This window comes from Balaenoptera borealis, assembly GCF_965194805.1.
Source record: "Balaenoptera borealis genome assembly, chromosome: 19".
Lineage (NCBI taxonomy): Eukaryota > Metazoa > Chordata > Mammalia > Artiodactyla > Balaenopteridae > Balaenoptera > Balaenoptera borealis.
The window spans coordinates 60,838,621-60,864,081 of NC_138878.1; the positions used below are offsets into that span (position 1 = coordinate 60,838,621).

Consider the following 25,461-nt stretch of genomic DNA (forward strand, 5'->3'; position numbering starts at 1 on the left):
AAGGAATGAAGTTCTGCTCCATGCTACCGCATGGATGGACCTTGAAAACATTACTCATGCTGAGTGAAAGAAGCCAGTCAAAAAATACCACACATTGTAGGATGCCATTTATGTGAAATGTCCAGAATAGGCAAAACCATAGAGACAGGAAGTAGATTAGTGGCTGCCTGGGGGTGGGGTGGGGTGGGGGGCGAATGGAGCATAACTCCTAATTGCTATGGGGTTTCCTTTGGGGGAGATGAAAAAGGTCTGGAACTAGATAGTGATGATGGTTGCACCACATCGTGGTGGTACTAAACGCCACTGAATTGTGCCCTTGAAAATGGTTAAAATGGTACATTTTATGGTATGTGTATTTTACCACAATTTAAAAAAAGAGTTCAAGATGTAGAGATCCATAGAAACTCAGACAAGAGGCAGTGGTGGATTAGCTCTAGAGATGGTGTGTTAATTTCCTGCTGCTGTTGTAACAAATTAGTGCAGTCTCAGTGACTTAAAACAACACAAATTTATTCTCTCACAGTTCTGGAAGCTGAAAGTCCAAAATCAGTCCCAGTTGGCCAAAATCCAGGTGTCAGCAGGGCTGCAATCCCTCCAGAGGCTCTAGGGGAGAATCAGTTCCTTGCCTCGTCCAGCTTCTGGGGGCTGTGGCATTCCTTGGCTTGCAGCCACATTGCTCCAATCTTCAAGGCCAGCATCTTCAAATCTCTGCCCCGTCTTCACACGGCCTCCTCCTCTGTGTGTAGTATAATCTCCTCTTTGCCTCCCTCTTCTAAGGATCCATGTGATCCAGGATGATCCAGGATCATCTCCCCATCTCAAGATCCTTAATGTAATCACACCTGCCAAATCCTGTTCTGTCATAGAAGGGAACACATTCACAGTTTCTGGGAATTAGGATGTGGATATCTTTTGGGGGCTATTATTCAGCCTACCATGAATGGCCACCAACAATTCCTCCCCTCCTTCTAGGGTGCCCTCTCCACCCACCAAGGGGTGGTGTCTATTACTCTGCCCCTTGAATCTTGTGACTTGCTTTGACCCACCGAATATGGCAGACGTGGCCTTACAGCTTCCACAGTGGCTCTCTTGGAACCCAGTCACCATGCTGCAAAGAAGTTGGTCTAGACAACTAGGGGAGGAAGGGGGGCTCCAGGGAGAAGTGAGGTGGCCCAGCCCACAGACAGCGCCCACTGCCAGCCGTGAACGAGGGCACCTCGCGCATTCGAGCCCCAGCCAAGCTCCAAGATGAATGCAGCCACACGATGACGTCAGCCAACACCACCATCAACACACAGAATCATTAAAATCATTTTTTTAAGCCACCAAGTTTCAGGGTGGTTTGTTACTCAGAAATAGATAACTGATACACACACAGAGACACAGACACAGGGGCGGTGGGCAGGGGACACTGACATTTGGAAACAGAGAGATAAGGTGGGGGGGGGGAGCGGAAGATACAGATCGAGGAAGCAAAGCAGAGAAACAGAGAGGTGAAAGGGTCAAAAAGCGACAGAGACCTCTGGAAAGAGAGGGGTCGGTGGTGGGGGGCGGTGTGGGGAGACAGCAGTGCACAGACAAGATACAAAAAAAGAAGAGAAACAGAAATTGTCAAGAAAGACACGGGCTAAAAAAAAAGAAAAAAGAAAGACACGGGTTCCTGTCAACAGCCCCAGCTAAGCTTTCAGCTGACAGCCAGCGTCAACTGTCAGCCATGTGAGTGAGTTATCTTAGGAGTTAGTGAGTTGCCTCCAGATAACTGCAGGCTCATCTGACAGCTGATTGCAATCGTGAGAGACCCCAAGTCAGCCCGTAGAGCCTAAGTCAACTGGAGCCAACCACATAACCATGAGAGACAATATCTTGTCATTTGAAGCCACTAAGTTTTGGATGGTTGTTATGTAGCAACAGATACCCAGAACAGGGTGCATGGAGTGTCACAGAAAAGGCAAGTGAGGAAATTGGGGGAGTAGGGGGAGGTTTTTTTTTTTTTTTTTTTTTTATAATGATATATTTTGCTAATTGGTGCTACTGATGAATACAGGGGAGCAGATGATAACTCCTATTTCACAAGAAAGTAGAAGACAGCAAAAATGAACTGCCTTAACTTTCTTCTGTTTTCCATTCCATTCCTCACTATTTCCATGGGTTCCTTCCTTCTTTCAGGGGGAGGTTTTAAGCTGAAGATTTAGTTGGAGGAAATAGATTAAGAACTTGGGAAACTGTTAGAAAGATGAAGCAGAGGAAATGTGCATTTGAGAATTTGGGGAAGGTTAGAGGGTCAGGACTGGATACAGATGAGGACCTGGGTTCGCAGAACAGACGATGCAGAGGATCTAGCGCCCTCTGGCATTCATTTCAGTGCTGATTTCATCCAGCACCCACAATCTGATTGGTTTTTGGAGCATCAGCTCTGTGAGTTCCCTCAAACCTTTCTGCAGAAGAGACTGTTCATTGCCCCTCAACCTCCAATTTCCCACTTTTCCTTAAACATTCTCTATGATTTTTAGCATAATGACTCAGAATTAAAACTACTTTCTCCCCAGCTCCTCTTGCAGCTCAGTGTGGCCAGATGGATTCGGGTCTGGACACTGAGATGTAGCAGGAATCGTTAAGTGGAACTCCTGGGTCAAAGCCTTGCAGGGGACGTTGGATCCGGGACCTCTCCTTCCCTCTCCGTCCTTCTGGTTGGAAGATGAATACATGGACGTGCACCATCCCGGACTAAACAGGTGAGGGTCATATTCTAGCTACGTCAGAGCAACAAGGTAGAAACAGGTTCTGTATTGCCCCCCTGAAATAGAGGTGCCATACCAGACGTGAACTGTTACATAAGAAAGAAAGAAACTCTTATCGTATTTAAACCACTATTATTTTGGATCCTTGTTATTCACATCTAAACCCATATCTAACTGCTATTAATAAAAATCTGATTAGGAAGCTCTTACGAGGACTTACATACAGCCATCCTCTTCAGGTTCTGGAAATCACCCCCTTCTATTGCCCAGCAGGCTAGGGGTAGTAAGAGCTCCCAGCTCTGCTAGCCCCAGGGTGCCCCACCATCCCTTGTCTGTTTCCTTGCGCTGTGCACAGCCTCGTTAATATCCCCTTTCACACTTGCCTAAGTCACCCAGTTCAGTGCCATCAGTGTCCTGCTCTGCCTTGCTACAGAGTTCTTGCCCTCACAGGTCCCACTGTGACCATCACCTCTGGCACCCTGTTTGGCGTGTGTCCCGCCACTACCGTGTAAGCCTCGGGAGAACAGGGCCCAGAGACATTGTGGTCACTGCAGTGTCCCCAGCACAGCGCCAGACACAGGGCGGGCACCCAATGGAAAAGTGAATTAAAGAAACCCAGGGTCTGGAGGGAGAGGAAGGAATACTCCCCCTTGTCTAGTTCTTGCCCCCTGGGTTTGGTGACTTAGCATCTGGGACTCAGGTGGCAAAGCAGTTCATGGGGAATCTGCATTTCTCTGTCCTTCTGAGGCTGTCGGTTCCAGGACGGCAATGGTGGGGCGTGTGTGTGTGTGTGTGTGTAAGTGAGCAAGTAAGGGGGAAATACCTGGAAAATATAACTATTCCCATCTGTTAAGCTCTTACTATGTGCCAGGTGTTATTCTAAAAATATATATGTATATATTTAATACAACAATCCTGTGAAACAGGTACTATTAGTTCCTATTATTATTATTATCCCCATTTTCCAGATGAGGGAACTGAAGCACCCAGAAAGTAAATCATTATGTTATGTTGCATCCCATGACAAATAATTCAAATCACTCCCAAGCTGCCCCTTGGATCGCCTTGCATCCCGGTGAGGATCATGGCATTTGGGGTGGGATGAAGGGGCATTTGTAATGTTCCTCGTCTCGTCCACATCCCAAGCTCTGGAGACGCCCCTCTTTGAAGCTGAGCCCTCACTCCTCTCCCCAGACTCACACCTTTCCCTATTCACGTCTGGTAAAATAGAGGTCCCGTCCTGGTCCCGTTCTGCACCCTGGATGTCATCCTCTTCCATCTCTGTCCTTCCTCGCTGTGAGACTTGGGGCAAGTTGCTTCGCTTCTCTGAGCCTCAGTTTCCTCACTGGTGGAAGGGGGGTACTCCGGGGACTGGCAGGGGACCGGACGAGGCTGTGCCCTGGGAAGCCCAGCACAGTGCCGGCATCGTGGGTGCTCCCTAACTGCCCGCTGCTGTTGGCACTGTTCTCAAGAGCTTCAGCCCCCTTGCATTCAGTGCCCTCCTGCTCCACACGTCTCCCCACCTTGAGGAAAAGCCCTCTCAGGCCCGTAGCTTCCTCCCTTTCTCTCAAGATTCTCCAAAGCGTGGTCTATATGCTCTGACTCAGTTTCCCCAACTTCCACCCCCTCCTCACTCTATATCTGCCTGACTTCTGCCCCCACACCCTCCCCCTAACTGCTCACATCAAAACCTAAACCCAAGGGTAGCCTCTAAGTTCTCATCTTCCTCCACCTCTCCATGGCCTTGGGTCCTGTTGACCACACCTTCATTCTGGAAACTTCTCTCGGCTTCAGGTGCCCCAGTCTCCTGGCTTCCCACCTACTTCTCTGGCTTCTTCTCCATCCACAGGTCTCCCACCTTCCATGTGCCCCTTAGATACTGGGGCTCCTCAAGGCACTGCTTTCTTCTCCCACTAGCCACGCCCTGGGCAGCCCACCCCCTCCTGCGGCTCGGTGACACCTCATTGCCAACAAATCCCAAATCTCTCTCAAGTGCGGCCTCCTCTACTGAGCTCCAGGTGTCCCCTGGCTCCCTCCCCACCCTGACATCTCCTCTGGATGTCCCACAGGCATCTCACGTTCGGCATGTACTCACCTGAATCCAGCATATCCTTCAAAGCTGTTCTTTCTACTTGCCCCCCACTTGGCTCCCCAAGCCCAGGGGAGACCTCACTCTCTGGGCTGGAAACTGTCCACATTGCCCACCCCCTCCCAGGTCCACTCCCCGCTCCCCACGTGCCCACACTCCATTCTTGCTTGCAGGATTCAACCACTTGCAAGACTACGAAAAAGTCATTAACTCACAAGGCTGCACACCTTTACATAGGCTGTGCCCTTTAACCGGGCACACACGCACACACCCCTCCTCTGAGACAGTTAGTTACCTGCTTTCTTTAGGAAACCCGCATCAACCCCGGCTCTCCTGCTCAGGCGACTCAGGGTCCTTCTCTTCTGCGTTCCCAGGATACCCTATGACGCGGAATAGTTTGTGGCTGAGGGAATGGGGGCGTGGCTAGGGAAGCTCCTGGGTAATGAGTGGGGGCGTGGCTAGGGGGAGCTTAGGGCTGATCTTCAGAGTGGCTGGTGCATGCCGGTGTGTCCTGGCAGAGGATGAGGGGAGCATGGAAAAACCCAGATTATTTGGTGTATTTCACAGTTGCCCAAATCTCCATCAAAGACTTCATTAGCCCTCCCCTCGTGAATCCCAACTTCCCACGGGGAGGCTGTTTTTCCAGGCAGAATTTCAAAGTTTTATGGCAACTTTTACAGAAATCACAAAGAAAAGAGACAGCGACTGGTGCTGATGAGCTAGGAGTAGAGAAGGCAAGTGGGCAACAGGTCTGGGACGCTGGGGCTGATTCACAGCAGGACGATAGGACGCTAAAAACCTGTGGGAAGAAGAGTGCTACGGGGGTTGCGGGGTCATCCTCAGGGTCCCAAGAAGTGGGCAGCACTCCTCGCACCCCAAGTGTGTCCTTTGGGCAGGAAACATCAACAGTAAGAAAATGCACATGGCCTACCAACAGATAGGTGGCCTCCAAAGTTAAAAATGCCCACCCAGACCCCCTGGCCCCAGTCCCACCCTCCCACCCACCCCTGCTCCCCATCAGGCAGAGATGTGGCAGCATTTGCTGGCTTGTAGCATTGGTCCTCTGGGACCCTCGGTCTCCTCTTCGAGGGTCCTGCCCGGATTGGCTGGCACTGAGGGTAAAATGAGCCTTCTAGATAGTCAGGGGAGATCGGCTGTACTCCCTTGGATTCCTGGCCTCCTCCCCAAAGCCAATTCTCACGGCTGAGGGAGTCTGCTGCCCTCTCAGTAGAAAAGTCTGTCACCCTTTCCCCAAGTCATGCACCCTCCCGCGTCCCCCCGCCCCCAAACACACTATGTACACACATAGCCCCCCTCCCACCTCCAAGGTGTGGCTGGGCTCTCAGAGGTAGTGGAGGCAAGTGAGGGCACTGGAAGGTGAGAAGTTACAGGTCCAAAATGTGCCTCCTCCAGCTCTGGAAGCCCAAACTTTCCCCTCCCTTCTCCAAGCCTCGAGAATTAGTGTCCTCCCAAGGGCCTGAGTGGAGAAATCAGGGAAGGTGTGCCCCCCTGTGCTCGTACCCATCTGTTCCTCCCCCATCCCCCAAGGCCCACAGAGCTCCCTGAGGGTTGGGGGAAAGGGCTGAGATCTGTGACCTCCTGGGATGGACCAGCCTCCTTCAAGGGCCCCCCAGGCAGGGCTGAGTTCTGAGGCCCTGGGGCACAGGTCCGTGGAAGTGGTGAGGGGGTCCTCTAGAGGAAGGGGGACTTATGGCATGGAGCAAGCCTGGGTGCCTAGGGAGACAGATGGGAGACTCTGTAGAGGATTCCGGATGAGGGAGGGTTCTCTGGGGAGGGGCCTCCAGGTGGAAATTGCTCCAGTAACAAAGCCGGTAACGAACACGGACGGACGGGCTGGACTTGCAGGTAACCGACGGGGCTGTTCGCAGGAGGACCTGGGGAGGCTCCCGAGGGGAAGGGAGGAGGCTGGAAGTGGGGACCGAGGACAGGGGGAGGTGGCTTCCCAGGAGGAAGGGAGGCCGAGGCCCAGGAGAGGAGGCCGGAGGACAAATCTCTGGAGGACAAAGGAGAGCCAGTCCAGCGCGGAGGCGGTGGTGTCGAGGGGCAGGCCGAGTCCCTGGGGAGGACCCTAGAAGCCCCGGATGTGGCAGTAAGCCTCCAGGCTGGCGAAGAGGATGTAGAGGAACCAGAGGCCCAGGAAGAGCGCGGTGGTGGCGAGCTTGGGGCCGCGCGGGCCGCCCAGCTCGCCGCCGATGTGCGGCCGGCGCCGGTACAGCAGCACGGCGATCCCCACGAAGGCGAAGACGGTGAAGAGCGTGACGGAGAAAGCCAGCGTGCCGGTGCGCACCTCGAAGGGGCGGCCCTGCACCGCCCAGTACACGGCGGCCACCGACCAGGCCACGCCGAGGCCCAGGAACACGTTCACGGCGTTGGAGCCCGTCACGTTGCCGATGGATGCGTCGGCGCACTGGTCCTGCAGCGCCGCCACCTTGCTGGCGAACGTGTCTGCAGGGGCAGAGACGCCGCGGGTCAGGGGGGCTCCGCGGGCCCCCCCACGAGCATCCGCCTGGCTTCGTCAGTCACTTGCTCCCCAGAGACCCACCAGCACCCCGCTGGCCCAAGGATCCAGACTCCTCACCCCGGTGTCGCGCGGGCCTCGCCTCCCACTCCTGGAGTTCTGTGCCCTTGACCCCACCCAGGGGGCAAAGTCGATCGCCATCTCTGTGCCTGCTCGCTACAGGCCCCGCTGCCTGCTTTCTATGGAACGTGTCTGCAACCAGTGGGATCCAGTACCTACTCCCTGGAACTCACCGCCTCTCTCAATGGGACCTGCTGCCTGCTTTCTATGGGACCCACTACATGGTTTCTATCAAGTCCTCACCTTATTTCTATGAGACCACCCCCCCCCATCACCTGTCTCTTCAATGCCCTGGCACCTTCTTTCTATGGAATCCATCGTCTGGTATCTACCATTTCCCACCACCTTAGTTCTACGGAACATCCCATTTGTTGCTTTGGGGGAGGATTCAGGTGACGTACTGAATCTATGGGCCCCCCTGCCTAGTTTCTATTATTCCCCACCATTGACTATGTTCTATGGGGTCTGCTGCTTGCTCTCTACAAGACTTGCTGCCCGCTTACTGTGGGACTCAATCTGCTTTCTGTGGGACACACACACTACCTGATTTTTGTGGAATCCACTCTATTCTATGGGGCTTGCTGCCTACTTTCTCTGGGACTTGCTGCCTGCTTTCGCTGGGAATCACTAGCTGTTTCCCATGAACCCACTGCCTGTGTTTCTACAGGCCCAATTATCCCATTGCCACCTGGCTGGACAAGATAAATGTTAGGCCCCAGCCACGTGGCACCCTCTTGCCCATCAATTCCCCACTTGGCTTCTGTCAAGCTTCGCTTCTCTGGCCTCCACCCATTCCTGAACATCTCGCTAAGACTGCAAGTCTCTGGTGTGGAGGGCAGGCTTCACAGACCCATTCACCAGTGGTTGCTTTCTACAGGACCCATCACCTGCTGTCTGGGCCTACAGCGCCACCACCTGGCTGGTGAACACATTGATGTGGAAAAGAAAGGTGTCTGCCTCCTCGCGTGGTCTCCTCCCTCCTACAGGAATTTCAGTCTCCTCCACCTGGTTTCTAAGGGACTCTCCCTCAGATTTTAGGGGAAGAGGGGATCACGTACACTGTAGTCTCTGAGGCCTCACTATCTTATTTCTATGGCACCTTCTCCAACATGTGGTTTCTACTCTGACTCTCATCTTAGTTAAAGCTTTGAGATTCATTGGCCTGGTTCCTATCATGCCCAGCAACAAAGGTCTATGGAGTCTTTCATCTGGTTGCTCGGCAGGGGGAGGAAACAGAAAATGAACATCTTGTTTCTGTGGAACTCACTGCACGGTTTCTATGAAGTTCCCACCTTATTTCTATGGGACCCTCCTTCCAACACCTGTCTCTTCAATGTCCTGCCACTTTCTTTCCCTGGCATCCATCGTCTGGTTTCTGCCATTTCCCACCATCTTAGTTCTATGGGACATTCCACCTGCTTGCTTTTGGGGAGGATTCAATTCACATATTGAATCCATGGGTTCCCTCCACCTAGTTTCTATTATACCCACCTGCCTATTTCCAAGGGACCCACCATATGGGTTCTGTAGGATTCCACCACCTTATTTCTGCAGGGCCTTTCTCTTAGGGTCCACCTGCCTGGCTTCTCTGAGACACTCCCCCAACAAGTGGTCTCCTGAGGGGTTACCGGGGATGGAGGTGCCCAGGGCCACGAAGACGACAGCGTTGACAGAGTCCTTGAGGCCAACGGTGCAGCCGAAGTGGGAGGCGAGGTCCCCAATGAGGGCGGTGAGCAGCCCGATGACCAGGATGCAGACACCGAAGCAGGCCCAGCCGTGGCAGTACTCGGTGGGGGGCACGCAGGCGAACAGAACCTTCCAGAACACCGTCAGGAAGTGCATGACGTAGTCAAAGCACGACGGCAGTCGCTCCTCCCGGGACCCGTCCTCCTCCTCCTCCTCGTCCCCTGTGGGCACACGACCCAGCTGGGGCACACGCCCATGCCTCCTTCCTCACCTACAGAGCCCCCCTTTCGTTCAACTTCTAGGCAGCAAGTCCCCAACGAATTGCTTTCCCAGAATCCCTTGCAGCTAAGAGAATGTATGGGCCCAGGTAAAAATATTCATTTTCTCAGAATCATCTGAAGCTAGAGGAGGCCATGTGCCCACATAAAAAATATGCAGTTTCCCAGGATCCCTTCTGCTAGGGGTGGCCATGTCCCTAGCTAAAGATATGCCTTTCCCAGAAGCCTTTACAGCTACTGACAGCCAGGTGTGCAGCTAGAAATATTCACTTCCTCTGATTCATTGCAGCTGACAGTAGCCACATGCTCAGCTAAAGGTGCTCACTTTCCCAGAATCCCCTGAGGCTAGAGAGAACCATGTGCCCAGCTAACATTAGTCACTTTCCCAGAATCCCTTGAGGCTAGCAACAGCACTGTCCTCAGATAAAAATATTCACTTTCCCAGAATTCCATGCAGCCAACAGCAGTCAGGTCCTCAGCTAAATACTTGGTTTCCCAGAATACCTTGCAGCAGTGGTCGTGTGATCCAGTCTGGCCATGAGACATAAACAGAGGGTTTCTGGAAAGCTCTAGCTTTCCTGATAGGGGTCCTGTTGTTACAGATGTGTTTTCTGAGATTTGTAAAGGATGCATCATCCTTAGAGCTGTTTGTGTCACCTATTGTGACCGAATTTGACCCACTTTTGACCTGCAGTGACTTGTGTAATGGGAAAGTGCAAATGAAATGTCTTCCTACTCACCTGAAACTGATAAGCAGAAAGCAATGAATGAGAAGCAATGAACACACTTGAGTGTGCCACGAATTACATCTGGAAGGATGCTGATAAGAAACATTGTAACCCCTGGCCAGTTGCTCACATTAAGTCAGGAAATAAAAGCCAGACCAGCCACCAAATCATGAAGCCACTTTCCATGGTCCCACCCAATGGTTCCTTGGAATGTCAGGGAGCATAGGACAGCTGGTGGCAGTGGAGGCAGAGAGAGACTGATGGATTTGGGGATTCAGGTCATATATCCCTTTCCCACTTTTCTAGCTCACATAGCCACTTGACTTGTTAAAGAAATAAATGGTTGAATTTGTAAATGTTTAACTAAGTGGTTTGTGAGGTTTCTCGGTTCTGCATGTTGCATCACAAAGAAAATGTTTTTGCTGCGACCCCAAGTAAAATGCAATTGGAAACTAGAACTGGAAACTCAAATGCAACAGGCACTCTGCCCCTTCCTGCTTCCCAGCTTCCTTTCTTCCTGCCTGGAGTATGGACTTGACACCTGGATGTACGGCAGCCATCTTGCAACCATGAGGACAACAGCTGAGAATGGGAAAGAGAAATAAAGACGGGGCCTGGGCCCTTAATGACATTACTGAGCTGCTGCTAACTCTTGATTGCCTCCTACAGACTTTTTTTTTTGTTCCGTGAGAAAAAATAAAGTCTAGTGTGCTTAAGCCACTTACGGTCAAGTTTTCTGTTGTTTGCCACTGAACGCATCCCTAACTGACCATACTGAGACATGGCGGAGGTCAGAGCAGGGAAGACACACTCTTGGGAGGGAGGGGGCTGCTATCACTCCGTCTCTTGGGGCTTCTCCCTGTCCTGCTCCAAATCCTGCCTTGGCTCCCCATTGCCCTCAGATCCAGGCCCACACTCCTGAGCTTGGCATTCCAGTACCCACAGGCTCTGGCCTCTGCTTACTTCTCCAGCCTCTCCCATCTAGAGGGAGCCTCACGGGTATGCCTGTGGTTCTGGAGCTGACTCTTTGGTGTCAAACCCTGTGTGATCTTGAATCAGTGTCCTAACCTGTCTGAGCCTCTGAATGTCTATTTGAGAAATGGGAATAATAATCAGACCTGCCTCAAGAGAGGCTGGGATGACTACATGAGTCAGGCCATATAATATGCTCTCTATGGGGCCGGGCACATCTCCACTGTGACTGTCATTGTTGCAGCCATTGTTGAAGGCCCATGCCGGTGCCTGGGGGGCGATTCAAAGATGCCTGAAACCAAGTCCAGCCTGCAAAGAACTTTCCATCGGGAGGTAAAGGAAATACAAAATCACCTCTAAGTGCAAGATGGGACATGATTCATCCCCTAAGGAAGCGAGAACCACCCTTCTTCAGCACCTCAAAAAGCTTTGTGCTCACGTGAGGAACCAAAAGGAACAAAGTACAAAATGATCAAGCCCCAACCCAGATACTCGGGATACATTCATTAAATGAGTTCATACAGGAAATGGACTTCAAAGCTGCCTGACACTCAATCTGTCTTCATCGTCGTCATCGTTGTGATTATTATTACTGTTATTATTACCATAATGGTTTTATTCTTCCTCTACTACTTCCTCTGATCTAATCACTTGCTTTCTATAGACCCATGGCCTCCACAACCACCATCTCATACCCACAGTTTCAGTTTCATGCAACCCTCTTACCTTCACTAAGCCCCTAGAGGGACCTCTCTGGCTCCCCACTGTTCTTGAAGCTCAAATTGCTCACCACATCCTCTCAGACCCTGCATGACCCATCTCCTGCCAGTTTTGACAGCCTCAACTCACACCCCATCCCACCCTCTCGCTCTTCCTTCCACAGGTTCTCTCCACTTCCAGGAGTTACCCTCATTCAAAAAACACTCCATGGGGAAAAAAAAGAGAAGACAAGAAAAAAGCTCCATGGCTCCCCACTGCACCTAAAATGACACCCAAGCCCACTCCTGTGGCCTCTAAGGCCTTTGGGGTCTGGACCCTGCTCACCTCTCATACCTCATCCCATGCCTTTTCTTCATGCCTGAAACCAATCACCCTCCCTAAATGTGCCATAATCTTGCACATTTCCAGACTCTGGATTTCCCTCTGCCTGGCTCCCTCCTCCTGGCTAACTCTTATTCCTATTTGAAGACTCAGATCAGAAGGCTCCTCCTCCAGGAAGCCCTCCCTGACCTTCAAGTTGGGTCAGACACCCGATGTGGTCTCCCATATCTCCCTGGGGACCCCGTCCCAGTCCTGCCCAATCTGGGTAGTCACTCTCTTGTGACAGGTTGTTTCCCCCACTGGACAGTGAGCTCTGTCAGGACAGGTCCCGAGCTGTCATGATCATTTCTTTGTCCCCAGCAATGGCCCTGCATAGGACCGGGTCCAGAGGATCCTTCAGAAGTAGATGTTGAAAGAATGTGGCTTCAGAGGGAGATGCCACTCCATTTCTATTAGGCCTACAATCTGGTGTCTCTAGGCCTGCTACCGGCTACTTTTCCATCCCTGATGCCTCGTTTCTTTTGATCCCACCGACCAGTTTCTTTCCAACCACAGTTCCTCGTGTGTTTTCAGTTCCCACCAGCTTGGCCTCCCTGAAGGAAACCTGATGGTATTCAAGTGACAGAAGTCCTGAGTTTCACCCTGGTCCTTTCTGGATTCCCTGAGGGACTTCAGGCCAGTCCCTCTTATGTCTCTTGGCCTCAGTTTCCCCAATTCCTATCACAGATGGCCAGTGTTGGTCTCCAAGATTGTGTCTGTGAATCCATGTCATCAAATATCTGGCCACAGGGGGGCAGTGTGAGCCTGTCTGAGGCCTAAGGGGGTGAGAACCCGCTCAGGTGGGAGAACTGGGTGCCCTGGAGACTGTCTCCATAGCAACAGAGGAACCCAGGCTGTGTGGAGAGGCCACGCCATTTAACCTGTTTCCACCCTCCAATTACCTGACGCCAGGAGAAAGCCCGGGCTGGGATCCCTCCGCTTCACAGCTCTCCACCTCTGCCCCTGTCTCCACCAACTTTCCGTGTCTCTGTGTCTACCTGCCTCTCTCTCTCTCTGGCCCTCTGCGTCTTCATTTTCCACACCTTTCATGCTTTCTCCGCATCTCTGTCCTTCTCTGGGATTCTGTGTGCCTCTCTGTGTGTCTATCTCTCCTATTTGTATACTTTCCCTATCTTTTCCTTTGTCTTTCTGTATCTGTTTCTTAGTCTTTTTCTTTGCATATCCCTGTGTCTTTCCTGTCTTCTTTCTCTTCTCTATCGCTCTCTGTCCTTCTCTTCATGTCCCTCTTTCCCTCTCCCTTTCAGTTCTCTTCCTCTGTCTCTGTCTCTCCATCCCTCTCTTCTTTCTCTCTTCCTCTCTCCTCCCTTCCCACTTACCTGCGCTCACCGTAATTGCCTCTAAAAACTGCTCTCTCCACGAATGGGTCCCGATCACCAAAGCCAAGTTCGTTTTCTTGATGAGTTTATCCACCGTGTTCTGGGAATGAGAGGGTGGGGAGAGACCATGGCCCATGATCACCCCAGGGCAGCTCCATGAGGGGTACTGGGGATGCGGGCTCACACCCCATGCTCAGGGGTCCTCAACCTTCCATATCCCAGTTCTAGCAAGAAGGGACAAGGGAAGCGTGTGCTGTCCATGGTGCTAACGGAGGGACACAGACGGTGGCCTCGGACCTTGGTTGCCCTTCCCTTGTGACCCTCATGGTTGATCCCCTCCTGGACTCTCCCCAAGGAAATGACCCAGGCAAGACTCCAGGAAGGTGAGGTCCCAGAAAATCACCTTAAAATCATACGACTCCTCAATGATGACCTCCAGTCGACAGTTTTCCCCAAGAACCGGCTTGCCCATTTCTGCTATCCTCCGAGCCTCTTCCTCCTCAGCTGTCAGTTTCCTGTCCCCATCCCCTGCAGCATGAGGGATGGGAGTTAGACTCCAAGGAGACCTACCTACCTGGGCCTGCGATGCCTTTACTACCTGTTCCCACTGATGAAGAAAACCCTGTCTGCTCTTCTCTGGGACGCCTCCTTGGTGATGCTTCCCCCCCCTGCCCCTGCCTCCCATCTGACCACCACCTTCCCCAACCTGAGACCCAGCTCCCATGGGCTGGTCCACGAAGTTCAGTTGGTGGGCTCTGAGGTTCATGTGGTGGGGGCTGTGTGACCTTGGACAATACCTTAGTCTCTCTGTGCCTCAGAGTTCACATCTGTAAAATGGGCACAATAACAGTACCTACCTCATAGGGTGGTTTCCTATTAACTCCTAGTTAAAGGAGTTAATTCATGTGAAGTGCTTAGAAGAGTGCCTGGCACACAATAACTAAAAAGGTTACTTTATTATTATCACCACTATCGTCATTACCATCACCACCCTGTGGAAGAGGCCTGGTCTTCATATCCAAGCTCTGAAAACATCCTAGAGTGTGTTTGAGGTGGTGAGGAGAGAGGGGGATTCCCGATTTTGGTACAAATCTTGGACCCAGAACCATCTACAGTTGGCTCTGGGCTCATTGACCTCCCCAAAGTATGTTGATCCTTTGCTCCAAGCCCAGCACCAACCCAATCCTAACTCTCGTAAGAAAGCCACCCGCCAACCAGGAACAGTCTCAGAAAACTATGCCTGAGTGAGAAATGACTTTTATTGTGTTAAGCTACTGGGATTTAGGGGCCTATTTGTTCTAGTAGCTTGTATTACTTACCTTGACTAATATAATCTTCAGTCTATCCTTAATCTTAACCCCAAACCCCAATTCTGATCTCAGCTCCAAAATTACTCTGTCACTATCTCCAAGCCCCTGACCCTAGACCCAACTCTCACCCCCATCTCTGACCTTGGCTCCAACTCTACCCTCAAATTCCTCAAACTCACCTCAAATTCCAACCTTAGCTTTGACCTCAATCTGACCCCAGTTCTAATCAGATCCCACCACAAACCCAGAAGCCAATCTCCATCTTAATTCTAGCTTTGACCCAGTTCCTAATACTGATCCCAAATCCCAACCTCAACTCAGCCCTAATCAACCTCAAACCTGATTCCCTCTGACCCCACCACAAACCCAAATTGGATTCTATGACTTACTCCCCCCCCACCATCTTAACTACAACCAAAACACGATCTTGGCCTTTAAACTTCTGTCACCCCAAATTCACACTGGTTCCACCAAATTTATCACACCTGCAACCTGCCTCAAACCTGACCTTGAGGGGAACTTGAGGCACTGACCCACCCCCAAGACCCTCCCTCCGGTGCCCCCCCCCCAAGGTCTGGAAGTAAGTCCACTCACCTTGATTGAGTAGCAGAGCTGGGGAGAGACAGAGACAGGGAGAAGGTGAGATCTTCCCTGGGAAGCTCAGATCCACGAGCTTGAAGGATTGCCCACAACTGAGCCTCCAAGGGTCCCCCCACCCTGGACCCCTTACCTCTCCCACAGCCCACCCATCACCCCTTACCTGAAATCCCTCGCTTAAGCCACTGTGGCTGGCCCAGCTCGATGAAGAAATTATCCTTTTTCTCATATTCCTCATCGTCAACTATCTTCACCTGAAGAGTTTTCCTGAGCAGAGAGGGAGAGCACGCAGCCTAAGACCCCCTCCCCCTGAATCACCAATAACTCGCCCATTAGCCACCCAGTTTCTTGAGCACTCGCTCCATCTCAGGCTCTGGAATCTCATTCAATGTTCACAACAACCCTTGGGAGGAAGGCTCTCTTATTATCCCCATTTGACAGAAACAAGCGCAGAAGCATCTGACGAAGCTGAGTTTGTATGAAGCATCAAGCTGAGGGATCCCGATAAAACCTAGGTTAGACTGGGTGCTTCCTTCCTCTGCTCAGAACATTCACCTGGCTCCCATCTCACTTTTGGCTCAGAAGAACCAAAGACCCAAGAATGGCCCACAAGAACCCCTGCCATCTGGCCCTTGTTCCCTTTCTGGCCTCCCAGCCCTCTTGCCCTCGCTCACTCCCTCCAGCAACGCTGGCCTCCTCGCTGTTCCTTGAACCTACCAGGCCTGCTTGTGCCTCAGGGCCTTTGCACCGGCTGTTCCCTCCACCTAGAACACGGTTTCCCCATGCTCACTCCCTCAGCTCCTCCAGTTCTCTGTTCAAACTTTACTTTCTTTCTCAATGAGACCCACTCCCACTGCATTCTTTAATATTGAAATCCATCCCTACCCCTACCCCAGCACACTTGGCCCCCTTCCCCTGCTCTATGTCTTCCTTGTTCCAGATCATCTTCTAACACACCGTCTAATGTGTTTATTTTGTTTATTGTTTGCCATTTGCCTCTTCACATTAAAATGTAAGTTCCACCAGGGCAGTGATCTTTGTTCATTTATGTTCTTTGCTGTATCCCCAACGCCTAGAACAGTGCCTGGCATATAGTGTGCCCTCCATAAGCAGTTGTTCACTCAAAGTTTTCAGTCCGGGAGACCCTTGGCTTCCTGTTTCCTGTCCTGACCACATTCGCAGGTGTAACAGAGGGCTAATTGATTTTCTCTGCATCCCCGCTGCCATGGTAACCAGGAGGGTGGGCGGGGAGAAACGGCCAAAAGTTATCCATCCCCTTCAGGCATACAACCGACCCCCCTCTATTACGAAGACCCACAACCCCCCAAAGCCCACAGCTCTGCCACTAGCAGCTCTTTCAGCTGTAGGAACCACAAGGCCTGGCCCCAGAACCCAGAAACACAAACACCCAGCCCACACAGTCACCCAGCAGAGGAAGCAGAGCCAATCACACTGCCCACACCCACACACCATCATACCCCACAGCCATCCCCTATGCAGTGGCAAAATCACACGGACCAGATGCCAACTAGCACGACACCCCCTCCGCAGCCTGGGCGACATCACCAACGTGTAAGACCCCTGCTGTGGTTCCATGTAGATTCTCCTTCCTTACACCTCACTCTTTATGCCTCTTGGTGTCTGTTTATTCCCTTCAACATCTCTCTCTGCATCACAGTCTCTCAATCTTCCTTTGTCTCTCTGCCCATCTATCAGCCTCTCTGTGTCTCTCTCTCTCCATCTCTCTGACCTTCTCTGTCTCAGTCTCTCCCCAGCTCTCTGCCTTTCTTTCTGTGTCCTCCGCTCCCCATCTCCGTCTGTCAGTGTCGGAGAGACTGAATGCAACAGGATGGAATAGCCAAAGTCAACATAATCTAAGCAAAGGGGTCTCAATCAACAGACCTATCTCAACACACGAACACACAGGACACAGTGACACCCATGCAAAGACAGACGCACACAAGACGGTCACGTGGAGACATACGCCTACTTCCGCCTTCACCCACTCCCAGTCTCAAGATATTTAAAATTTTCTGTGGGTGGAAAAAATGGGTGCCCCCCACCTCAGGAGTGGGCTGGGAGCTGTCCGCGGTGCTGAAACACCGCAGCAAGGAGGGGGTCTCCTGACACACGCAGACGGCTACTGACACGTTGACACACTGACAGGGTGATACACACACACCTCCGACGCTCACTGTCTCTCAGACACGCCGTGATCCACTGACACGCAGTGACTGACACGCAGTGACACACGCGCCAACTGGCGCCCAGACAAGTGTGCCCTCACGGGACCCAAAAGGAGGAGAAACCCAACTAGCAAGGGACAGCAAGAGGGACTCGGGCTAGACAAGGGCAGGACTTCCTGAGATCAAAGGAAGCAGCCCTAGGAGTATGGGATTAACAGATACACACCATTATATATAACATAGATAAACAACAAGGATTTACTGTATAGCACAAGGAACTATATTCAATATCCTGTAATAATCTGTAATGGAAAAGAATCTGAGAAAGAATATATATATACATATATATACATATACATATACCTGAATCACTGAGCTGTACACCTGAAACTAACACAATATCATAAATCAACTATAGTTCAAATTAAAACTAATTAATTATTTTTTAAAAAGGAAACAGCCTTCCTCCCCAGCCTGACATTTTGTCATCCTCACGCCTGCCCTCCTTGTTTCCTGGGAAGTCCACTCTGATTTCAGACCCAGTCTCTTTCTTATCCTGTCTCCCATCCTCTCTTGCTGACCCAAACTCTTTCTCTCTGTAGCATCAGGAGGGCCTTTCCTTCCCTGAGTCCCACTGACTTCCTCTCAGTGAGAAGAACGTCTCTCTTGATCTCCCCTGCATCTCTCTTCCTTTCAGTTTTCCTCCGTCTCAGTCTCCCAATCCCGTTTCCCCTCTCTTGATGGGCCTCTGTCACTCAGTTTCTGGCTTCCTTGGTATCCATCTCTCAGTTTGTGTCTTTCTGTCTCTCTCGTGCTCTCTCTCTCTTCTCTGTTTCTCTCTCTGACTCTCCGTTACTCCGGCTCCGTCTCTCTTTCGCTAGGTCTCTTCTGTCTCTGGATGCCTCTCTGTCTGTCTCTCTCTCTTGCATATCTCCCCGCCGCCCCATCTCTGGGTGTCTCTCTTCCATCTCTGTGTTGATCCTGCCTGGGGCCAACCCTCCAGACCAGCTGCTTCGAAGCATCTCTAATTAGCGCCTGCCCGTCAGAGGAAGGATGTGTTTCCCTAAACGCTAATTAGCCTCCTGTTCTCCGTCTCCTGAAGCCACAGCTGGAAGCTTGGGCGGGGGTGGGGGACAGAGGGTGTCCCAGCCTGGGGAAGCCATGTGCGGGAGGAGAGGGCCTGTGGGTTTGTAGCGGCGGGAAGTTGGTTGGAAGCGACAGACTACAAGAAGGACTGGAACAAGTAGAAAGATAACGCCCTCCATCCCCTTGGCCTCTTGGGTGGGAGACATGGGGCCTGGAACGGTGCCCTCAGCCCCCAACCTAAGTTCTCAACCCAAGTCAGACAGAGAGAGAGATGGAAAGGTATGGAGAGTTCGTGACTGAAATATAACCCGAGTCAGAGAGCTAGCTAGATACTGGGGACAGAGATCTAGAGATTAACAGAAACCCAGAGGGGGAGTGCCAGGAGCGAGAGACGCAGAGACGCAAACGGAGAGATGGAGAGATAGAGCAGTGAGAAGCTGAGCGGGAGGCCAAGCTACAGAAGCTGGGAGGGGGAGACGGAAGGGGAGCGCGGTAGGGCCTCTGCTAGGTGGGGGGAGCGTGGGCGGCAGGAGGAGAGAGACAGACTGGCGTGCGGGGGCGGAAGGGAGCGGGCAAAGGAGGGGAGGAACCTTCTGCATCCCAGGCAGGCGGGGGGGGGGGGGGGGGGGGGAGGGGGAGGGGGCTGTGAGGCTGCAGGCACACATGGGGGGGACTCGGGCATCTGTGTAAGGGGTGGCCGGGTGTCTCGGCGTGAGAACAGCCCTGACTCTGTGTCTTTGACTTTGTGTGTCCGTATGTGCCGGTGTGCGTGTTGGTTGTGTCTGTGTGTCTACATACGTATTCCTGTGTATCCAGCTCACCTCCCGAGATTCCACCCCACCCTCCCAAATCCCAGCCCTCCAGCTTCCCGTGTCTCTTCCTAGGCCCCCATATTCCTACTCGGCCTCTTCCCAAAGCCTCTCCCACATTCCTCTTAGGTCTCCTGCTATTTCCCCAGGTTCTTCCGCCTACCCAATAGCTTCACCCCTTCCCCCATCCACCTCCTCAGTCTCTGCCCCATCTCCTTAGACCCCGCCCTCTTTCGCTGTCCTTGTCCTTTTCCCTGAGTCCCTACCCAGACCCCACTCGCCCTCCATTTCCACAGACACCTTCCCACCTCGAAAGGAACCTCAGGCCACACTCCTCCATTCTACCAATTAAGCCTTCCACATTCCTCCCCCCAGGCCCCACCCTATTTCCTCTCCTCTCTCCTAACTTGGCCTTTCTTCCTGGTGTCCCACTCCCCTCTCCCCAAACCAGCCCAGTTCTCCCAAGCCCCGCCCACATCCCGTCCCAACATCTTGGCCACGCCCCGTCACTCCAGTCTCCTCCCTCCTCTCCTCTGTCTCACCTCTTCCCTGGGCCCTGCCCCACTTCCCCTGACCTCTCCGTTTCAGGAGCAAGGCTCCATCAAGGCCCCACCCCTTTCCCAGACCACGCCTCTCCGAGGTCCACCCACTTCTCGACCTCGCCCATCCAGGCCCCGCCCCGCCCGGGCACCGTCCCGTCCTGGTCCCGCCCCTCTCGCCGGCCGCGCTCGGTCTGCCCCGGCCCGCAGGCTGCCCGACCGGCGCGCTCACATGGTCTCGTCGTCGCCGAACTCGAGCTCGCCGCACGCGTCCTCGTAGTGCACGCCGCCGCCGCGCGCCGTCCCGTCCACTGTGCGGTAGGGGAGGCGCACGGTGCCGCGCGCGCCCGAGCTGCGCACGACGCGCACGTCCACGGTGCCCATGCACTCGCTCACGTGCAGCAGGCGGTCCTGGAAGGAGAAGATGCCCGCGTGGTCGTCGTCCAGGATGGTGACGGTGGCCAGCAGCGGCGCCACCAGCCGCCCCTTGGGCCGCCCGCCGCCGTCGGGCTCGAACATGCCCTGCGCGTCGCCCACGCGTAGGTTCAGCAGCCGCACGAAGAAGTGCTCGTCCTCCTCGAAGATGTCGTCGTCGATGATGCCGATACGCAGCTCCTTCTGTGTCTCGCCCGGCTTGAACACCAGCGTGCCCTCGCTGCGGTGGAGGAGAGGGGAAAGAAAGGGGTGAAGGTCGCTCAAAGGCTGTGTGGGAGGTGGGAGGAGTCAGGGTGGGCCTCCTAGAGGAGGGGGCCGCACCGCGGAAGAACTTACAAATATAATGGTGGACAGGCATTAAACAAGTAATACTGAGGGTGAATGAGGGTGGGCTTCTCCGGGGCAGGAGATGCAGAGGGAGAACAAGACAGAGTTGGTCCCTCCCAACATCATCATCTGATGATGAAGGTCCGATCAGGGCAGGCTTCATGGGAGAAGATTTAGTGGGCAGGAGAGCTCCAGGCAGAGGGAACAGCACATGCAAAGTCCCAGGGTGGAGAGGGAGCCTGGAGTGGTCCGCAGCCATGCTTCTCCAACCTCCATGTGCACACGAATTCCCTGGGGCATCTTGTTAAAATGCAGATTCTGGTTCAGTAGCGCCTAGGTTTCAAGACTCTGCAGTTTTAGTTAGCGCCCAAGGGATGTGAATGGTTCTGGTACATGGACCACACTTTCAGTAGCAGGGACATAGGGCCCAGAATTGACCTTGCCATGCTTCTCATAAAAACCATTCTGTGCTCCCAGATATCCCCAAGAGAAAGTCCACACTCCTTAACTTGGCATCATTCAGTCATTCAACATACACTCCCAGAGTAACTGCTGGGCAATGCTGGGAACACGGGAACAGCCCCACGGCAGAGCCATATCACAGTGACAATTACACATCTAGGGATTTAATTACAGTTCATTCATCCAACAGACATGTATTGTGCATCTGCTGTGTGCCAGGCACTGTTCTTAGTGTTGGGGAAACAGCAGCAAACCAGATCAGAGAAAAATCCTTGCCCTGGTGGAGCTTCTGTTCCAGTGCAGGAGACGAATAATAAAACATATAATGTCAGGTGGTGATGATGGTCTGGAGAAAACAGAGGAAAGAGGGTAGAGAGTGAGGAGAAGGAGCTGTGTTAGAGTGGTCAGGGAAAGCTTTTCTGAGGAGGTGACATCTGAGCAGAGGCCTGAGGGAGGGAGCCACGTGGAGGATATCTGGGGAAGAGTATTCCTGTAACGGGAACAGCCAGTGCAAATGTCCTGAGGCAGGAGCGAGCCTGGAGTGTTTGAGGAACACCAGGGAGGCCAGTGTGGCTGCATCTGAGGGAGCAGGGGAACAGGGGCAGATGTCATGGGGTCTTGGTGGGCCACGGTGAGGACTTTGGCCTTTACTCCAAGAGAGATGGGAACCATGGGAGGCCTCCAAGCAGAGGAGGGACGTGAACTGGCTTAGGTTTAAAAGAGCGTCAGTTGTGTAACTTTCTAAAGCACATGCAAGATGTTCTATTATGGGGTGGGGGAGGGAATGAGGCAGGGCCTGAGTCAGGGTGAAAGTTTGAGGGAACAGGGAATGAGTGGGCTCCTCCTGGCAGGGCTGCAGACATCAAAATGACTCTGGGATGTTAACAGATGTCAAAACTCTATAATATCCCCCCTATCCTTCTGTGGGAGGGGCAGAGGGACCCCAAGATTCTGGCAGAGGTAGAACTGGATGACAAGATCTGGATGGAGGGAACAAGGGCTCCCTGTTGGGGCAGCCGTCAGCCTAGGGGCGCTATCCGTGGTGGCTAAGGCACCCAGCTGGGTGGGCTGACCTGTGCCAGCTGTGTGATCTCCAGGCAGTTAGGATTCTGCAGCCCTCTGAGCCTCGGTTTCCTCATCTGTAAAATGGAGGCAATAACCCTGTCTACCTCATGGTAGTGTTATAAGGATTGAGTTAATACAGGGGAAACACTCAACAAAAGTTAGCTCGTGATATTTGCACTAGCTAACTAGTGAATCCTAAAGTAATGGCATGTTAGAAGTGGAAACTTAAGGGATAGTAGAATGTTGGGCTTTTAGCACCATCTTTACGAAATGGTTAACCTGGACATCACCAGTAATGGGACACGTGGGCGTCATGTGCCTCCCGGCACCATGCACCGAGGAGGGCACCATGCACCGAGGAGGGCACAGCGTCACCTCCATGGAGTCCTGCCAAAGTGCATCACCTGAATCTAATCATGAGGAAATATTAGATGAACCCAAATTGAGGCTTGTTCTAGTAAGTGGTCTAACATCTTCAAAAGTGTCGGGGTCATGAAAGTCATGAAAAGGCTGAGGGATCGATCCAGACTGAAGAAGGTGAAAGAGACATGACGACCAAATGCACCATGTGGTTCCAGATTGGATGGGAAGAGAGGGAGTGAAGACACAGCCATGAAGGGTGAGATAGGGACAACTGGGGAAATGCAAACATAGACTGTAGATTGGATCATAATATTGATTCAGTATCAAATGTCCTAAGTGTGATCATCATATTGTGATGATGGAGGAGAATATCATTATTCGTAGCAGATGCACACTTATGTTTATGGGTGAATGGCCCTGCTGTCTGCAACTCATTCTAATAAAGTGCCACGGTTATTAATATTATTATATATTTTTCTAAAACAAACTTATGGTTACCAAAGGGGAAAGGTGGGGGGGAAGGATAAATTAGGAGTTTGGGATTAATATACACTACTATATATGAAATAGATAATCAACAAGGACCTACTGTATAGCACAGGGAACTCAATATTCTGTCATCACCTATATAGGAAAAGAATCTGAAAAAGAATGGATATATGTATATGTATAACTGAATCACTTTGCTGTACACCCGAAACTAACACAACATTGTAAATCAACTATACTCCAATATAAAATAAAAATTAAAAAAGAGTAGCATCTCAAAAAGCATATTATTATATATTAAAGAGAGAGAGTGAATGCACACAGGACAAAATAGGAACAATTGGTGAATCTGGGTGGAGGTTACGTGAGGGCTCGCCAGACTATATTTGCAGCCCTTCTGTAGGTGTGAAATTTTTCAAAATAAAAAGTTGGGGAGAATCCGCCTGCCAATGCAGGGGACACGGGTTCGAGCCCTGGTCCACGAAGATCCCACATGCCACGAAGCAACTAAGCCCGTGCTCCACAACAAGAGAAGCCACCGCAATGAGAAGCCTGCACACTGCAACGAAGAGTAGCCCCGCTCGCCGCAACTAGAGAAAGCCCGCGCACAGCAACGAAGACCCAATGCAGCCAATAAATAAATAAATGAAGAAAAAAGAAAGTTGGGGAGAAAAAGAACATGGGGATTTTAGAAACCAGATATCAGAATCATAGAAGGCTAGGCTCACAGGACTCATATTCCCATACTGGGTGCACAAACTCTGAGAAAATGAAAATCTTAGAACCATCAGATCAGAGACTGGTTGGGGTACAGATTAGAATATCAAAATGTGGGAAACCTGGAATCTTAGAATTTTAGACCCTTAGCATGTTAGGATTATAGGGGCTTAAATCTCAGAGTCTTGGAAGAGCTGTGCAGTTTGGGGGCCTCAGAGATCATTATTAATTTGGAGAAACTAAGACCCCACAGGACCACCATAGCCTAGTGATACCTGTGGGCAAATTAGAAAACGGCTCCCCTTCTTCAAGACACTATTTCCACGAATCTGGAAATTGTCATAATAGACATAGAAATCTACAATGTCCACTATATGAATAGCGCTTTCTTAGATGTGCTGCTCTTGTGCAGTGCACAACCTCAACAACTGTACGTGACAGCCCTGTCTGCCCAGACTGAGGCAGGAACTTACACAAGGAACAGGGGGCAGGGCTAAGCTTGGGCTGGAGCCCAGGTGTCCTCCCTCCCAGTCCTGGACCTAAGCTGCCTTGATAAGTGATGCCAGGCCTGTGAATATCAACTGCGTTGGGAGAACAGGGATGGATAGGAAGGTGTCACCTCCTCCTGGCTCTTTGGTTCCACCACTGAACAGCATTTACTCCTTCACTTCAAACATCTCCTTCATGACGTCATTGGCAGGTGAGAAGGCAGCCTCTGATCCCAGCAGGTGACACGTGTACTCACTTCCTTCTGCAAAGGCTTGGGGCTTTGATGGGGGCAATGCAGACCCAGAGGTGTGGGTAGGAGGGGAGTGGTGGATAGACTGAGTCACGGCAAGCCCCCAAACAGTGAATACCTTTTCTTCAGTCAAAGAAGGCTGGAGATGTAGGATGGGCAGAGAGGATGGAGGGAGGAGGTCATGGGTGGCCAAAGGGATCCCATGCTACAGGATGATGGAACAAAGATCTGTGAACAGCTGTGCTCCACTCAGGGAAGGCTGCGGAGGGGCAGGGTGGGAGAGGTGGATGAGGATGGGCAGACTAAAGGATCCTGGACTGACTGAGGTGGAGGGAAAGACCTACAAATGTCCAAAGCAGTGGAAAGATGTGTAGATATGATGGGGCAGAGGGGAGCCTGGGCTACCAAAGGTCTTTGCTGAGGCACAGTGGTGGAACTAAAAATCTGTGAAACAGGTACCTCAGTCCCAGAAAGAGAAGAGTTCGCGGATGAGGGGCTGGCTGCTGCATGATGGCAGAACCAAAGATCTGTGAACAGTTCAGCTTCCACTCAGCAGGTGGAACCCATGAAAAGCTCAGCCATCAACACTCTCTCCCGTATTCTGCTTTATTTTTCTTCACTGTTCTTACCACTCCCTGATATTTTAATGTATTGAATGTATACTTTCTAATGGCCTGTCTTTCCCATGAGAATGTCAGCTGCATTGGGGCAGGGACTTTTACGGTTTTCGTTTACTGCTGGTCTCCATTGCCCAGATTCGTTTCTGGCACATAGAAGACACACAATAAATGCTATTATTATAGGAAACCATGGGAGACTTGCACATCAGT

The 25,461-nt window shown here is 51.9% G+C and overlaps 1 protein-coding gene across 6 annotated transcripts in view; it reads right to left on the bottom strand.

The window, feature by feature from the left end:
* Nucleotides 1-493: 493 nt before the first annotated feature.
* Nucleotides 494-25,461, bottom strand: part of SLC8A2 (solute carrier family 8 member A2) — a 36,390-nt gene continuing 11,422 nt past the window's right edge. For 2 of the 6 annotated variants that reach the window (XM_082368489.1, XM_082368490.1), the window contains exons 4-10: nt 20,267-20,689; nt 15,578-15,681; nt 15,412-15,429; nt 13,911-14,035; nt 13,508-13,607; nt 9,055-9,333; nt 5,839-7,293 (exon numbers count right to left, since the gene is read on the bottom strand). In XM_082368489.1, coding sequence (XP_082224615.1) covers nt 6,917-7,293; nt 9,055-9,333; nt 13,508-13,607; nt 13,911-14,035; nt 15,412-15,429; nt 15,578-15,681; nt 20,267-20,689 — 1,426 coding nt within the window. In that variant the 3' untranslated portion in view covers nt 5,839-6,916. The other 4 variants (XM_082368492.1, XM_082368491.1, XM_082368493.1 and 1 more) reach the window with 4 other exon arrangements.